The sequence below is a fragment of the Excalfactoria chinensis genome, chromosome Z, assembly GCF_039878825.1.
Source record: "Excalfactoria chinensis isolate bCotChi1 chromosome Z, bCotChi1.hap2, whole genome shotgun sequence".
In the NCBI taxonomy this organism is placed as follows: Eukaryota; Metazoa; Chordata; class Aves; order Galliformes; family Phasianidae; genus Excalfactoria; species Excalfactoria chinensis.
In genome coordinates, this window is record NC_092857.1 from 44,460,069 (window position 1) to 44,477,575 (window position 17,507).

The 17,507-nt window shown below is 42.0% G+C and overlaps 1 protein-coding gene across 1 annotated transcript in view; it reads right to left on the reverse strand.

The window, feature by feature from the left end:
• The window catches only part of LOC140264161 (neuronal acetylcholine receptor subunit alpha-7-like), a 64,714-nt gene that overhangs the window by 41,800 nt on the left and 5,407 nt on the right, over positions 1 to 17,507 (reverse strand). The window contains exon 2 of the mRNA XM_072359706.1: positions 5,622 to 5,761. Within this exon, the coding sequence (XP_072215807.1) occupies positions 5,622 to 5,761 (140 nt within the window). The remainder of the gene's footprint in view (positions 1 to 5,621; positions 5,762 to 17,507) is intronic.

The following is a 17,507-nucleotide window of genomic DNA, read 5'->3' on the forward strand; positions in this document are numbered from 1 at the left end:
AGGGAAGGGAAGGGAAGGGAAGGGAAGGGAAGGGAAGGGAAGGGAAGGGAAGGGAAGGGAAGGGAAGGGAAGGGAAGGGAAGGGAAGGGAAGGGAAGGGAAGGGAAGGGAAGGGAAGGGAAGGGAAGGGAAGGGAAGGGAAGGGAAGGGAAGGGAAGGGAAGGGAAGGGAAGGGAAGGGAAGGGAAGGGAAGGGAAGGGAAGGGAAGGGAAGGGAAGGGAAGGGAAGGGAAGGGAAGGGAAGGGAAGGGAAGGGAAGGGAAGGGAAGGGAAGGGAAGGGAAGGGAAGGGAAGGGAAGGGAAGGGAAGGAAAGGAAAGGAAAGGAAAGGAAAGGAAAGGAAAGGAAAGGAAAGGAAAGGAAAGGAAAGGAAAGGAAAGGAAAGGAAAGGAAAGGAAAGGAAAGGAAAGGAAAGGAAAGGAAAGGAAAGGAAAGGAAAGGAAAGGAAAGGAAAGGAAAGAAGGGCTGAAAGATTTTTTCTCCATACTGTTTACTGATGCTTTTTAAATAAACAAAATACAGAACATCTATTTAATAATCCTTTTCTTATTACATCTCTGATTACATCCCTGTCTGTTATGTGTTCTTTGCTTCAGTCTTGAGAGGACACATTTATGCTGTTGAAGTTATCTATCCTGAAAAGATCTGTACAGGATGTACTATCAGGATTATGGTTTAATCCAGTGAATGCTGATGCTATATTGGGAATAATATGTCAATGGCTGCTTATGTGTACTGGCGTATTTATATTTATTTCGTTGAATCACTTGTGAGTTGATCTGGGTTTGCTGTGCAGATATTTGACCACATGACTGCACCAGGATGTGCAGTGAAAAGGGATGATCTAGTTGCTGTAAAGACAATTTAGGAATGGAGAGGAGAACTAGAGATGGAAACATAACCCTTCAAGTCTCTAGTTGTTCAATTCACCTACAGAACCAGCATAGCTAGCTGCCATCTTCCTCAGCTCTGTGGGCAGGATTACTACCATGAGTTCCACAAGCACCCACAGCCACTCGGCACTTCCCTACTCCTGCTCACCACACCATTCCTGATACAAGCCAGGATGCCATTGATCTTTTTGGCCACCTGGGCACACTGCTGGCTCATAATCAGCCGACATTATTACTGATGTTATAGCTGGCCTTATTAACTCCCTGCCCTTTTACCTCTACCTGGTGGTAAAATCCACTGACAGGCAGCCTTTCACTTCAGCAGTTTTCATGCAAAGAGAGAAAGCTCCAGCGAAGAGCTCATTCTACACCAACCAGCCCTTTGGGGGCTGAATTCAAAGGTCTTACTATGTGAGGTGCAGATTGCCTTGAAACTGAACTGGCAGATTAGGGTACCTCTGACATGAAGAGCTGCTTGCAAAGGAGAATTGTTGTTATACCAATCTCCTAAAACAACCTAACCAACTAAACCATCCAAACAACAACAACAATAAATAACAATAACAACAAACCAACAAAACAGAGTGAACTAAATCTTGAATCTGGCAGTTTAATACACTTCTGGTAGAGAAGGTTAAAACTATTGGGCTACTAAGCTAGTTTAAAACCACTGTTTGTAGTAGTAATAATTGCACCTGTGTGCTCAGAGAAGGTATGAACAAACTTTTCCCATAATTTCCTTCCCCAAGAAATGCACAGTATGCACAGTTCTGGCTTTCAGGAGACAATCTGAATATTTACTCTTTACTGCTTAACTAAATTATTCTGCGATCTTGTCTTGCTGCTTTCCAGATTAACCAGGAGCTTTGAAGCGGCATCAAAATCTGCAGCTTACGTAGGATTGTTTGCAAGCCCGTGATCAGGTTTGGGATGATCCTGCAGTCTGTAGAACATGCTTTCTTTCTACGTGCTGTTCAGTCAAATCAAAACAATGCACAGTAAATTTTCCATACATAGTGTTCATTTAGAATTAGTAGCTACAAACAAAGCAATAGATTTTTTTGCTTCTGGAAGTGCCAACTGACTCTTCAGTGGCTGGTGGGGTTTTTTCTCAGTACTTCCATTCCTTTCCACTGGTGATTGCACACCCTTCTTCTTACTGCCAATCTTTCAGAAAGAGGAGAAAGTTGCAACAAAAGCATTAACAACCATATGGCACTACATACTTGGGCAGCCTGGCAAATGCTGGGGAGGTTTTCTGAATCAGTGGCAAGTGGAAGAGTGAACATGCAGCAGAAAGACAGTGGAGCACTCCACCACATGGGAGGAGATGCACGATAAGGTGGCTCTGAAGAAGATAACCAAGCTGCGCGCTCCCTCTTTCTCACATGAGGCCAAAGAATGTGCTTAGCTGTGTATTGCCTCTGAAGAGCATTAACATTGTTATAGGAAATTTGGAGGTGTGTTTGATTTTAGAAAGGGCTTTTGGGGCATTTATTATCTCTGTAGCACTGTGCAGCCACTTTGAAGCACTCTTTCTAAAATTAGGCTCTTTATTTTGAATTTATTTATTTATTTATTGTCAGTGATACTTGCTTCAGTTTCATTCATCATATATTTCTGTTAGTTGACTGTTGGGTTTCTTTTTTTTTGACGGTACTTTTAAACTTGCACTTTGAGGAAATGTGTCCTAGAAAGCTAATCAAAAAAGCTTTTGCTCTGGATAATGAAGGGCAGTGAAGAAGCTGTTGTGATAGCATTGATGTACTGAGATGAAGATAATGGTAAACAGTATCACAGGAAGAAAGAAAAGTCAAAAACTTTTTGTGTGTTTTTTGTTTGTTTGTTTGTTTGTTTTTTTAAGATGTCTCACCATGCTCTGATGTAAAGGATGTAGATCCCCTCAGAACAGGTTCCCTGCAGGTGCCAGCAGAAGCAATCAAAACCACCATTCATGATGACAAATATTTCCTACCTAACAGGCCCCAGTGAAAAAGCATGCAATTTCTTCTCTGAAAAAAATGTCTCATCTCTTGACTTGTCCAGCCTGACTGATGGGCTGGACTTCTAGACAAAGCAAGAGGAGTCTTGTTCCAGGTAGTCCTGGATGTGCTCTGCCCTTGCTTGGGCTGCCAGGGCTCAGCAGGGCTTACCAGTGCCCTCTGGGAGGGTTCACCAGCCAAATCCACCAGCGGTGCCAGGAATAGGCCTGACACCCTAGGGAATGTGGAAGCCCCAAGCAAGAGTAATCCCTGGACATGGCAACCCAGGCCTTGTGAAAAAGTCTTTCACTTGCATTTGCTTATGTGAAAAGCAGAGAACATGTTCTCCAAAGTTTTGAGTATGACAGCTGGCTTTGGCCTCTTGTCTGAGTGAGACATCCCTTGGTTGGCCTTTCGATGCATGCAGCTGAAGAGGTTACAGATCCTTTGTACCTTGCTTGCTGCTCTTTACATCACAACCCACTTCTTAAACGTTTCTTTCAGCAGCTGGATCATCCAGATGCTGCAATCTGTTCTGCCAGCAGTGGAGGCTGAGCAGCAGCATTCACACTGAGAACTTGCTTCCTGATAGGTATATTCATGTACCACTTCCCATATTGGGCACTGGACACCATAGGAACAGTGCTTTATGTATTTTTAAGCTGACTGGTTCAGCCACTAGTTGATGTTACATTGGCCCTTCTACCCTTCTGTTGCAGAAACTTGAGTGCCAGCCACATTGTCAATGACATCTTGGACAATGTTTCCACTGCTGGAGGTAGCACATGGTGCTGCTCTCAGGATAGCCAAGAGGAGAAATGATCACCTAAAATGCCCCGTGTGAAGAAGGGAAGAATATTTCTCCCTTAGCCCCAAATTAAAACACTTCCTACACCCAACCAAAGAGTAGTCCAGGGCCCATCTGTTCCCATACAGGTGTTCCCATGCAACTTCTGATAAGCGCCTTATGCTCAACTCATATTGTCTGTGACGTGGATTCTTCTGCTACTGTATGGTGTGAATGAGGATATTTTTGTCCATATACAAAGGACTGGAGGAGACAGACACCTTTTTCACATTGTGGGAGACAGACACCTTTTCCACACTGTGTAGGAGGCAAATTTCAGATTGCTCTACATTACTGAGATTACAGGTTGCAAGATCATGAGCCTGGGACAAGTTACTGATGCTCTCAGCTAAAGAACTTACAGCATCTGTAGTGTGTGCAGAGAAAGAGGGAAGCAAAGCTGTGTTTCTATGTATGCATGACCATCTAGATGACCCCTTTCCTACTGTAGACAATGAAAAAGCAATAGAGGAATTAAATTGGTTGCAACGGGCATTGATATAACACAGATAGAGTGCTTAAAGAAATGTAGCTTGCTGAAAGGATGTATTTCACGTGTGCATGTGAAACCCAGCTGAAAAAAGGTTTTATGTAACTCTTCCCTCTGACTGACTGACTGACTTTGAAAATGTACAGTCACAGCCTGAAGGCTGAAAAGTCCCCCCTGCTACCCCTAACCTTCAAATTACCACATGAAAACACTGTTGGAAAAAGAATGTTTGAAGCAAGATCTTTGGAGCTAAGATGCCTCTACTAGACCTGGAATAGCTCACTGAAATTTACATGAAAGTAGCTGGAGGATTTATCTGCTCTTTCGTTCATGAAGAGGCTTGTGAGCTCTTGCCATGAATGAGTGACTTCAGCTAAAGGTACTGATCTCTCTCTTCCAGCTCAGTGCATTTGCTAATGTGCCAAAAGAGAAAGCAGCTTAACCTGCCTGAGTGGCTGCTGCCTGCAGCAGGAGGACTACAACTGGTTGGTCCTGGCACTGGTGCTGCATGATGCTGGGGGGCCAGAGCACCAGGGGCCTGCTTGCCCCTCAAGAGGGAGTGCCTGGTGAGCTGCACATTTTCAAAAAGGTTGTGGATACTTAAAAAAGTCAAGTTTGAGACCTCTCACAAATTAGTCTGCAAATGTGCAATATTTGGAAGTTTTTCTCTCTCCAGCAGTGACAGTGCATAGAAACCATTCAATATGGCTATGGAAATAATAAGAAGGGAGGAGTGCTAATTTCTTCATATGTTTGTTACTTTAACAAGCTGAAAGTGGTCAAAACTGCCCTCTTGATTGTTTTGTTTTCCATGCATGTGAAATAAATTCTATCTAGCATATTCTGTGATACAGAATCCTCCAGACTTGAAATGTATGTTGCAGAGAGATCAGTAAAGACAATTAGAGGGCCGTGCCTCAAGCTTTTGCTTTTACACATTTCTAACCTTGTCTCAAGGCAGAATCTTTCAAATGTAGTGCATGATAAAGATGTAATGGGAGAAGAGGTCAATGCCATTATAATGTCTAAAGATTGCAGTGATGTTGGGTTTTAACATTACACATGGTCTTTAATGATTGCATCCTGCAAGGCTCTGAGAAGAACATATTTATAATTTGCAATGACACATGGCTTCTAAACTATTGCATTCTTTTTTTCTCTTTAAAATAAATGAAAAACTATATAATCTTCTTGTGGCTTCTGTTGTATCAGAGATTGTTGTGCTTCTAGGAGGATGTTCACTCTTTCAAAGTGTCAAAACATGTACTCCAGCACTCAGGGAGAATGCTCAGCCAAAGCCAACCTGCTCCCACCTTTACAGCCTGATTAAGAGGAAATATTTGGTACCTACATGAGAGGTCTGATTAGTTAGGCTAAATGGGTGCCACAGAACAGAACAGCCAGCAACTTACCACATCAATTATCTGCAGCAAAGAAAGCTGAAGCTCAACTACAATGGGCTGGGAGTCATTCATGACTGGGCGCTCCAGACGATTGTAGTTTCTCAATAGATCTCTGTACAGGCGTCTCTGGCTTTCACCCTGCTGAGAGACTGGGGGAAAAGAAAGAAGGTCACTGTCACTCAGGCTGGTCATGCTGTCCCCATCATTTGTCTGTTTAGCAACAAATACTTATTAATGCGTCAGCAATTTGAAAGCATTTCCCAAAAGTTCCCACAACTCTAGTATAGATGTGACAGACACATCTTTTCTGCACATGTGACTGATAAAGTTCTAAAGACAATAACTATTAATGCCCTAGCAATTTAACAACACTCAGGAACTACTTAAACAGTCTTTTGGGCTCAGAGTAAAAGTCCTCCACATTTGGGCTCCCCTCCTGATGATGGTCAGTGGCTCCAGAACTATCAGACAGCTTGCTGGAAGGCAATAAGAGAGTTTTATTTATTTATTTATTTATTTATTTATTTACTTGCTCTTAATATTATTGCAGGTGTTGGTGCTCTGGCCGGTGTCAGCCTGAGTATTAACAAGAGATGCATCAGAAAGAGTAAGTGACATGGGCTGCAGCTCCCTGAGGACAAATCACTCCTGTCAACATGAGTATGCATTTCCTGATCTGTGGAAAACCAATCCTTGAGAAGGAACCTACACTCTGAATTGTTATTATTTTGGACTGAAGCATTTTTACTCCACTGCAGATCCTGTTCTCTGTGTGTGTGATTCTTAAACTCTTGACCAGAGCTCTTCACATTGAGACCAGGACTCCTCCAACAGTAGTTAATTTGCATGCCTTTTTGACAATCCAAGTAAACACTAAGAGCCGGCTTTCCTCTTTCCCAGCTTTTTACTGTGCTCAGCAAGCCCTGTAAGCCTGGAATGGGCATCTCTCAAATATAGCAGCCAGATCTTTTAAAACTAGTAATATTGCTCAATTTATCTGTTGAATTCATGTTCCCTTTGGTTTTCTTGATACTAAACGGAGTTTTTGTGGCTTATAAACATGGCAGTGCCTGGTGAATGAGGATGAGAATTATTTCTGTTTTATTTGGTGAGCTGCACTGACGTATCACTTTTATGGACACTCTCTTCCCTTGAATAATACATTACATTGTCATGCGGTATGAGGGGACGAGGGGTTAGGGCTGCTCCAACAGCCCTTGCTGACATATTGGATGCCATGTTTTAACATCTGCAGTAAGCAGTTCTGGACATAGTTTCTCTGCTTCACCAGCTTAAGCAAGCTTTCCTGCAAGGCATTAATTTAGGTCCTCAGTATTTACTTTCCAGTGCCTCAGCACACCCCAGTTCATTTGTAAGACCCGTCTGTTAAGAAGGACAACAGGGAAAACAATAACACAACATCCAATGGATAGAGGCTCCATAATTTGAGCAAATTTGTTGTGCTTTCACTTACCCAGCATTCTACCCTAGCTTTCTTTTCCATGTTCCTGTGCTTTAGGAAAGGGATAACTGTCTGCACCTCTGCTCTCATCCTGAGTGCTTATGTAATGGTTGTCTCCAGCTTTCGTTTTAAACTGTCTACCTCAGCTTTTGTAACAGAGAAGTGCCTTCACCAGCCTCTGGTAGTCAGCTAGGCTGTTGAGAGCCCTGATACCATCACTGCTGTGATACATTAAAAGAGCTTGTTCAGAGAGGTCTGACTGGGAGAGACATGAGCATAACCTTGAATATTCCAGGAAAACATCTTCACACTGTGAGCTCAGCTAACAGCACTTTACTGCATATTACTGCTCTTCTTATACCTGGTTTGCCATCCTATCCTCAACTCTCCCCTCTGCAAAGAGGTCCTGTTACTTTCCTACATCTTGCACCCAAAATTGTTAAGGTACCCTTAGCTGATTTATACATAGCCTGTCTGAACTGGCACCAATAGCCACGTGTTTGTGTGCTCCCAGTTAAGTGAGCAAAATTACAGAGATTGAAAAGCAGTGGATGTCTTGGGGTTTCTTGGGAGATAGATATGGCAGTTGCTGGCATTACAAAGATCTGGTAAGTACAATCAGTATACCATTTCTCTGCTGCATTTGCTTTGGAGGAGGAAATGAGGTGGGTGGCAAGTTAGACCTGTGTTTTCCATAGACATTTCCTTTAAATTGTAATTTTCAAATACTTAACTTCCCCTATTCCAGAGAGACTGCTGCTTTTTCCCCCCTTCTAATGTTTGTGCTAATGCATTGTGACACTACATCTCTGTGTGCTAAGTGGAGTGTTTGCTGGAGATGGGGAAGTCTGGATACCTCTGGATACCTGACTACCCCTCAGACACAGAAATCTGATCAAAAGCAGCGTGGCTGTGAGCTCTCTGGTCCCTAATACATTGTTTCATCTTTTCAATTAGGCTGGAAGTTGGGTGTCAAAACTTAACGTTGCCAGGTCTGTTTTCCAAAGTCCGCTCCAAAGCAGACTTGCTTGGCTGTGTGTGTTACAAGAGAAGTACAACTAATTGGCATGGACATTAAGATGTAGGATCTTTGATTAAAAAAGCCGCCCACTTTGAGTAAAAAATGTCACCCTGCTTCAGTCAGTATTCCCTGTGTTGCTGAATTATATAGGAAACAATAGGAAATCATTCTCAGTGAACATAGAAGTAGCAATGGTAACAGTCTGAAATAGAAGAATTACTATTTTTTTTAAAATAGCTTTTTAATTTTTTTTTCTTTTTTTCTTTTTTTTTTCTTTTATAATGATCAAATTTGATTTCCAAGTTCTCTTTCTGGTGGAGGGAATAACAAGTACTGGGGACTTGGAGAAGATATGTACTAGATATTGAAGGGCTCTATTCTGTGGAAAGGGCACCAAAGTTGAATATATATGGGACAGGAATTGAAAACAAACAAGCAAAATATACATATATATATATATCTGGGAACAGAACATGATTTCCAGCAAGAAATGTTGTAAGCTTCTAGAACAGAAGCTATTTCACGTCAGTGTCCTCATCAGGGCTGCTGGATTTCTCTCTTGAAAATATGCTTTAAACAAAAAGCTGCTGGGCTGGAGTTATTAAGTGAAATGCAATTGCTAAAGGCAGGCAGAATTTTGGAGTAGGCTGTGACTCAGCTTTACACTCTGTGTAACCTAAATTGGTTCCCTAAGCTGCTCCTGCAATTTGCAGACATTTGGCAGGCACAAGACAATTAACCCATTCAGGGATAAAGTCCCCTTATGGTTTTGTGAAGAGCTTAATGTAGAGTAGGTGTATTCATTGACCGTGTTAATGTATTCTGTTACCTCTCTGAATCTCCTCTCCTACAGCAGCCCATGCAAAGTCTGCAACACACCCACACTGTAATGTTCACCAGTTGATAACTGTGACACATAAGCAGCTATAGAATTTTTCTGGGAATATATATTTCATTACAATGAAATTGCACCTTTCTTTTTAGGATGGAGTTGCTGAGAACCACTCTGCAAGGTAACTTGCCCAGGAACTATTTCTCTATCGCAGTATGTTGCTATCTTCTCTAGCAAGAAATGCAATAAAACATGTGTCCCTACAAATGTATTACTGCAAGATCAGGGATATCCCCCATGGGGAGCAGTGTGGTGGCTTTCATGCTGGATCAGGGAGTCCTATGATGTAAATCAAAAAAACAAGATGGTGGCTTCTCTGTGGCCTTATTTCTGAAATGCCTACAACAGCTGTCCTTCTCCTCCATTCACCTACAGCATGCTTGCCTTAAGTTATTTCTGGAAGAAATTTAAAAACAGGCACCTTGCTACCAGTTCACAGTCTGGGCTCTGTCTTTCTTTGCACACACACAGTTTGCAAATAGGATTTCAGCACTGCTAAATAGAGGAGTCGCAATGCCCCAGACAGGTTAGGCAGAGTCAGTAGGAAGGAAACATGAAATATTTGGTTATCAAATAAACATCTGCAAAGCTTTAGTAGCTAAGCTCCAGAGATCTTCTCAAAGCAAGTCTAGAAACAAGTTAATAACTGCATCCAGGAATCTGGATAAGTGTGGCTTAACAGCTATAAGGAGAGAGGCAGAGAGGCATCTCTGATGAGATTTGCACAGATGGTGTCTCATACTGACTATGAGCCACCATGGCACCTATAAAGGGTTCTGAATTCTCTAAGATACTGAGATAAGATCATGCTGGTGTTGGCTGATGTCAGCTCCAAGTCAGCAACTGGACATACATACACTTGAGCACTAAATGTCTTGCTGATGGTGATGGCAAGAATAGCTGCCTCAGTAGGCATGTGTGCTTTGTGGTGACATAAGATGGGCTGACCTGAGTGTGATTCAGGTATCTGTGCTTTCCACAAAACTGAAATTAAATGTTTAAATGACCACCAACCTCTAGGAAGGAAAACAAGAAAAATACATTAACCTGATCAAAACTAGTGAAGCCACTACCACCCTGTGTGCTGCGTGTGGTTCGATGGGCTGCACTGGCATCCCCCACTAACAGTTTGCTTGTCCTACTGAGAAAACACAAGGCTCCTGACAAGTGGCTATGACCACAGACCTCATCTACCCTGTCTGTCTGCCAGGTTCCTCTGGACTTGGCTTTCTTCTTCTGTGCTGGAGTGGCATCCTGACTTCCTTCTGCACCAACATGCATTCCTGGTGTGCAGAATGTCTTGTTGTGCAGAGCAACTAAATAATGAAATATTAATAGGACGGTAGACGGAAGTACAGGGATTTCCAAGCTGTTCTGAGCCATCCTATTTAAGTTTATTGATCATTCCTACTCTTGTTAATGTTGTTCCCTGGATTTATTTTGACAATCTTTTGATTACATATTTTTTTTGTCTGCATTGAGCCAGCTTCTGGCTGAACTCTTTCTGACTATTGCTCATTTCTCTTGGCACAGCCCTGAGCTACTGCTTTATTCATGTGGGACTATGGAAGCTATTTGTACCTAAATCTTTTCCAGTTCAAACGTCCTATTCTTCCTATGCCATTTTTACTGACACATCTGCATGCCAACACATTTCTGAGTTACAAAGCATGCCTTTATCTTATCTTTTTGAAAAACCATTCCAAGAAGCATTTTCATAAGCACAGCTGCTAAAATCAACAGCATATTCCTGGATGATTACGTGTTCAAACATTTTGTCCCCTACTGCTTCAGAAAAGGTCCCAAACTGCAGAAATACTGTGCTTGTGGTATTTATTTACTCTTCTTATATTTTCTGCAGGTATTTCACAATTTTATTATTATTATTATTTTAGTATTTTCCTCTTTGTGTAATGTTCTTTTGCCACATTTCATTTTTTCTTGGGGGATGAGGGGAGTGTTTCTGTTAGTTTTGGTTTTTACTGTTTTACAAAAGAAAACTGATGGAGTTCTGGACTTTATGACAACCAGTGTTGTTACACTGGTAGTTATTTTTCTATTTAATTGTATCGTGATTACCTAATTCGTGAGTGTGACTGGAACATTTACGCAGCAAAAGCCATTAGGAAAACCCTTGAACAGCAGAGTTAGCTCCCGGAACTTTCAAGTATTTTCCTAACAAACTGCAGATTCTTCCAGAGCATTTCAGTTTTTATTTTCTTTTTTGTTTATCACTGTGTGCTTTCAGGGATTTTAGCTATTCCTGCAGGAATGCAAACAGAATTATCACTGGATGATACAAAGTACATACAACTATAAATTATGAGGGAAGTAACAGGAGTGGATTAAAAGCAGGTTATTTCACAGGTGACTTCACTGACATTAATAATTGGAATGGCAACAACACTTAAATGTAGTATAGTTACACTGCTTTGGTAACAATTTAAAAGCACTTGCCTTATTTTGTATATTTTCCTAATTTCTGAGAACGTAAAGCATGTTGTTACCATATGTCACTTAATCCCCAGAGACACAGATGTGTCCCATCCGCTTTTGTTCTTATGTGCAGCATTTTTGCTTTTATCTGTGGCTGCAGAAGCATTATTTCTTTCAATGCCCTTTGATTTAAAATGCACACCATCACACCTTCAGGGAAGAGTACTTGCACGCAAGACAACGGAATCGTATCAGCTGCCTCAGCCCCATGTGTGTGTGTGAGCACTGTGTATTTGAATACATCCTTCATTTAAAACTTCTTTTTAATCTGCTTCCCTTCTGGGTAATCTTTGACTCTTATCTTCAGCTTTCACTATGCAGATTATTTTTGTATCTTACATTGAAAATTTATTAGATACCCAGAGGAATGTGAGAAATGTTTTCTGAGGCAAAAAGGACCTGTTCTTCCTGACACTGGCCACTTCTGTTCCTTTCTACCAAATAAAGAGCTCCCAGCAGAGAAGGGTATTAAAGGGTATGTGAGGAAAGGTTTCAACTCAAAGACTTCAGGCACATGACAACAAGCTAAAAAGAGTATATAGGCCATTATATAATGAAAGGACAGGATTATTTTTTCAGTGGTCCTGATGTCTTGGTGCAGATGTTTTAAAGAGATATGTGTGTAAGATGAAAAGACATGCATTAAGATATTAACAGTGGAATACCTCTCAAATGTTTGCTAGTTATTAGAACTATCTCATTGCTCCAGATTAGAAACATAACTGGATGCAGGCACACAGGATAAAAAAAAAAAAAAAAGAAAAAAAGAAACACTGAATTTTTACTGAGATGCTAGTTTTCACCATCTCCATGCAATAACATGGAGATAACTACAATAACAGAAGTGGGTAGCACACAAGGAGGGGGATGGGCAAAGGTCAGGGGTGGGAATCCACCCTCCACCCTCCCCCGTGAAACACGTTAGAGGAGTTGTGGTTGTGTGGAGATGACTCCTGCCAGCCATCCCAGGATCTGTGGGGAGAAGCAGTGACGGAGGCCCATGGAAAGACATAAAATCATATGGCAAAAATGAAGCACAGGGGACACAGTCACCAGCAGACTGGAGTGGGAATTCTCCACCCACACTGGTTTGCAGGGCAGCTTGTCACAACCTTTCACCTCTGCACATATCAGCACCCATAAACGAGTAGCCAAGGGATAGCCCTCCTCATGAAGGGCTTATGAACTTCACTGAGAGCTGCTAATAAAACAAGGAGAACTCAATCCAAGCCCACTAAACAACATTGCAACAGACCAGAGCCACTGCAGTGCGTTTGGGCACACTAAGTGGTTCATTTCCACAGGACAGTTGACAACATTTTCAGTCTGATCTGTCTCCTGCATCTTCCAAAGCAATTTCACACTATCACCAGTGCCGAAGAACCTTCACAACATGGCAGTGATTTTAAGGCAAGGCCACTCCCTCACCTCTGACCTGTGAAAAAGGTACTGATTTCTCCATCTCGTAGAGGTAAGTTTGTGACTAACAAAAGGAAGAACAATGCTTGTTTTTTGTCTTTGCTTTCTTCACATCTTGGGGACATTTCCCTTCTTGAGTGGTCATCTCATCTTTCCCTTCCTTCTATTTACAGTATTTTCTATTTATAATATTTTCAGAGTAGAAAATGGAAACTGGACAGTAGTGTTGCACAGCAAACTGAACATGTCATTGCAGCCTTCAGCACTGCTGTTATCTGCATTGAATTTAGGAAAAAAATAATCTGCCTTCTTCTCTGTCATCTTCTGAGCCTTTACCAGACTTGTTGATCTGCTTTGATACCTGCAATCATTATTACACCTCTGTCCAACTAGGTTTTCTCAGATTCAGGAAATTAATTATGAACTTCTGCTCTGTCAATCAGGAAACTGTACTTGCAAATAAGACAAAGCACCAAAGAGACTGAGGATGCAAAAGGCATAATAACTGCTGTATCCTCTTCCTATGTTGTTCAGGCCTTGTCTGTGGCCTGTGAGCAAGTTGGCTGCAATGTATGAGAGGAATAGGCAGGGCACTGATGGACAACGTAAGACCTGGAAATGTAAAGAAAGTTGCAAGCTTCTCTTTCTTGTGTCAGAAACACGAATGATAGATGACAAGAAACCTGTTGTCAGAGCCCTGCAAAAGGGAGTTGAGTTTTGCTGCTGAGAATTTTGACAGCATCTTGAACAGCAGATCATTTTTCATTCTTGTCCGTGCTCCATACTTTAACTGGGAAATAGGAAAACACATCTGCCCAAGCTTTGGTGATCCAGGTCTTCAAACACAAAGTTGTAAATACAGGCACAAAAATTCCCAACAGGGAGTCTGAATTTATTCCTGTTGAAGACTCTTGATTAGGGAAGTGGCTAACTCTTATCAAATTAGGCCTGTGATGAACAAAACAATGATCTGTAGAGATCTGATCTGATCTAGGACATATAAAATCATAAAAAGTTGTTTAGTTTGGGTGATTCAGACAGATTTGATTTTGGGCATACCAAGTGGCAGAACTCAGTCTGTATCATGAAGCATGCAGCTGCTTTCCATATTCTGAATGTCACCAGGTCTCAGTGACATATTTGTTTGCTAGCACTGATTTCTGTTTTCAGGATGGTAAATGCATTTTTTTGTTTGTTTGTTTTTCTCATGTCCTGGTTTTGTTGGAATCAGTGGGAATATTAAATACATGGCTTTCACTGCTGTTGTCTGGCAGTCAAAACTGCATTGGCTGATAGACTCAGATCCCAACTAAGAGGAAGAAAGATTTTTACATGAAAATGAGGTACTCCTAGGCAATGATGAACTGGGGAGCTTGGTTTTGGCATGATTTTACTCTGTTCAATCAACAGCCTGGGTAACTTCAATCTAAAGCTCCTGTGGCAGGAGGGTTAGAACCTGATGATCCTTGGGGTCATTTCCAGCCCAAACCCTAACATGATTCTATGAATTATTTCAGTGCAAATGAGAAAAAATGTGCATGGCCATGTGGTGCGTGGCCATCATCTTGTGATATCAGACACCTTCAGATCTTGTGTCGCTTGGGTCTCTGAGAGACCAAACCTAGCCTGAAAAGCAAAAAGTGGTCCCATGTTGCCTTGCATTCAGACTTCCCGAGTCTGCTAGAGCATTTAAACCCAAAGGTGAAATGATTTGCCCAGCTTGGAGGAGGTCCTCTGGGGTTGAATGGCACCTTCCCTTACTCACACGTTTTCCCAGTTCATCTAACTTTTCTTAATCATTCTGACCTCCCACCAGCATTTTTGGCAACATGCAGGCAGAAGTTAATCTAACAGTTTGAATGACTAAATTAGTGAAAGCTGGGAAGCCAGTAACTCTGAAGAATACAAAATGTTCCTGCAGAATATGCTACAGTGTAGCAGTTGGGCTACATTAGAAAAACATGTCTTTTGCTTCGGGCTCTTGAAATGGTCATCAGTATGCAGAGTTGAAGGGTAGGAGAGGAGAAAGCCTCATTCCATACAGAAAAATAAACACTGAATCTGGGAAGTCTGCTGGAATAATCTACATGTACATCCCATTTGCACAAAGACTTCAAGTAGTTTTGTATGCGTAACAAAGTTCTTTAGACTGGAGTTGTCTCTAATTAGCATGTGAGGAACATGAGCTTTGTATTGTAATATCAACTAGAAGGTCTCAGTGGATGTCAGAACTCTGTCAGTAGACTTTGAGCAGATACTGGGTGGGAAAGTGTTACAAACTAAAATGGACAAGAGATGTGAGGAGAAATGAATATGCAACAACAACCACAAGCACTAATATCAAATCTGTGAGAAGTCTAGGAAGGTAACCTGGACTGAGGAAGGAAATAATACAATTCACAAGAAGTTTGTGAGGATCTTGTAGCTTACGAGCATGGCTAACACTTCTTTTAGGGCTGGGGTAGGCTAATTAAAATTTTCTGGATATCACAGAATTGTGGAGTCAAAGAATCATAGAATGGCTTAGATTGGAAGGGATCTTAAAGATAATCTAATTCCAACTGCACTCCATGGGCAAGGGTGCCATCGACCATATGAGGCTGCCCAAGGCCCCATCCAACCTGGCCTTGAACAGCTTCAGGAATGGGATACCCACAGCTTTTCTGTGCAGTTGGTGTACTTGACTTCAGCAAGGCATCTGACGCTGTCTCCTACAGCATCCTTGTGAAATTTAGAAAATGTGGGATAGATGAGTGGACAGTGAGTGATGTGGATTGAGAACTGGCTTGCTGGCATTGCTCAGAGTGTTGTCATCAGCAGTGCAGAGTCTGATTGGAGGCCTGTAACTAGCAGTGTTCTCCAGAGGTCAGTTCTGGGTCTGGTCTTGTTCAGCATTTTCTTCAGTGACCTGGATAAAGGGATAGAGTTCATTCTCAGCAAGTTTGCTGACAATACAAAGCTGGGAGGATTGGATGACATACCTGAAAGCTGTGCTACCATTTAACAAAACCTTGACAGACAGAGTTGGGCAGAGAGGAATCTAATAAAGTTTAACAAGAGCGAGTGTAGGGTCTTGCAACTGGGGAGAAATAACCACATCCATCAGTATGGGTTAGGGGCTGACCTGCTGGAGAGGAGCTCTGCAGAGAAGAACCTGCATGTTCTGGCAGATAACAGGTTGGCCATGAGGCAGCAGTGTGCCTTTGTGGCCAAGAAGGCCCATGGTATCCTGGGGTGCATTAAAAAGAATGTGTCCATCAAGTCAAAAAGAGGTGATCCTTCCTCTCTATTCTGCCCTGATGACACCACATTTAAAGGACTACTGTGTCCTGTTCTGGGCTCCCCAGTTTAGAAAAGACAGGAATCTCTTAGAAGGAGTCCAATGGAGAATCACAAAGATGACAAAGGTACTGGAGCACCTCCCTTATGAGGAAAGGCTGAGTAACATGAGACTGTTCAGGCTGAGGAAAAGATGACTGAGAGGGAATCTGATAAATGTTTATAAATATCTAACAGGAGTTGGGAGGCAAACCATTGAGGCCATGCTCTTCTTGGTGGTGTGTAGTGACAGCACAAAGAGCAATGGTCTAAGCCTTTAGCACAGGAAGTTCCTCAATAACATGTGGAAGAACTTCTTTATAGTAAGGATGATGCATTACTGGGACAGCTTGCTCAGGGAGGTTTTGGATTCTCCTATGGAGATATTCAAGACCCATCTGCATACCTACCTGTGTGACCTGCTGTAAAGTACCTGATTTAGCAGGGGAATTGGATTTGATCCTGTAAGGTCCCTTCCAAACCCTGCAATTCTGTGATTCTATTGTTATGTTATAATGGAGCCAGACTCTCTTACAAGGTGCTTGGGTTCATCACCAACTAGAAAGAAATCACATCCATTTCATTTCCAAGACATCAGTGCAGTCTTTTTCCTCTGAAAGATGCTCAACATAAGAGAGACCATGGTTTTTTGGAGATCTTCCCAGATTGATCACACCAGAATTAATCCCACTGAGCTGTTCCTGCTCCAAGAAGGGGTACTGGACAGAGAAAACTCCACAGATCCCTTTCAGCTGAATTACTCTACAAGTTTATGATCCCAAAGTCTACCACTCCAGAGACCAAATTCTCATCTATTCCAGCAGCCACAAATAAATATTTTCCAGTTTACAAACCAATTTTTTTATCTTGGAGTGGTGAAAATCAAAGCGATCCAGGTTCAGGGAACACAGTGTACAATCTTGTCAACCCAACCTGAAAATCATAGCTTTAGGTTGATTCTGTTGACAAACCTCCTGTCTGCCATTATACCTCAAGATATCATAGTATCATAGTATCATGCAAGTTGGAAGGGACCTTAGAGATCATCGAGTCCAACCTCGGAATTCGAGCCCCTCTGTGTAGCAGAGCAGCGCTTCTACCACTTGCACCACAGGGGGGATTCGAACCCGGGTCCTCCGGTGCTGCAAGCAGCACTTTATACCACTGCGCCACCGGGGGCACATATTTTTATATTGGTCAAAGAAAGGGATCAGAGTCCCTCTTGTCCTGGATGACAGTACAAGTATTTGATAAACAACGCTCTTTCTTTGAGCTATAGAATCATAG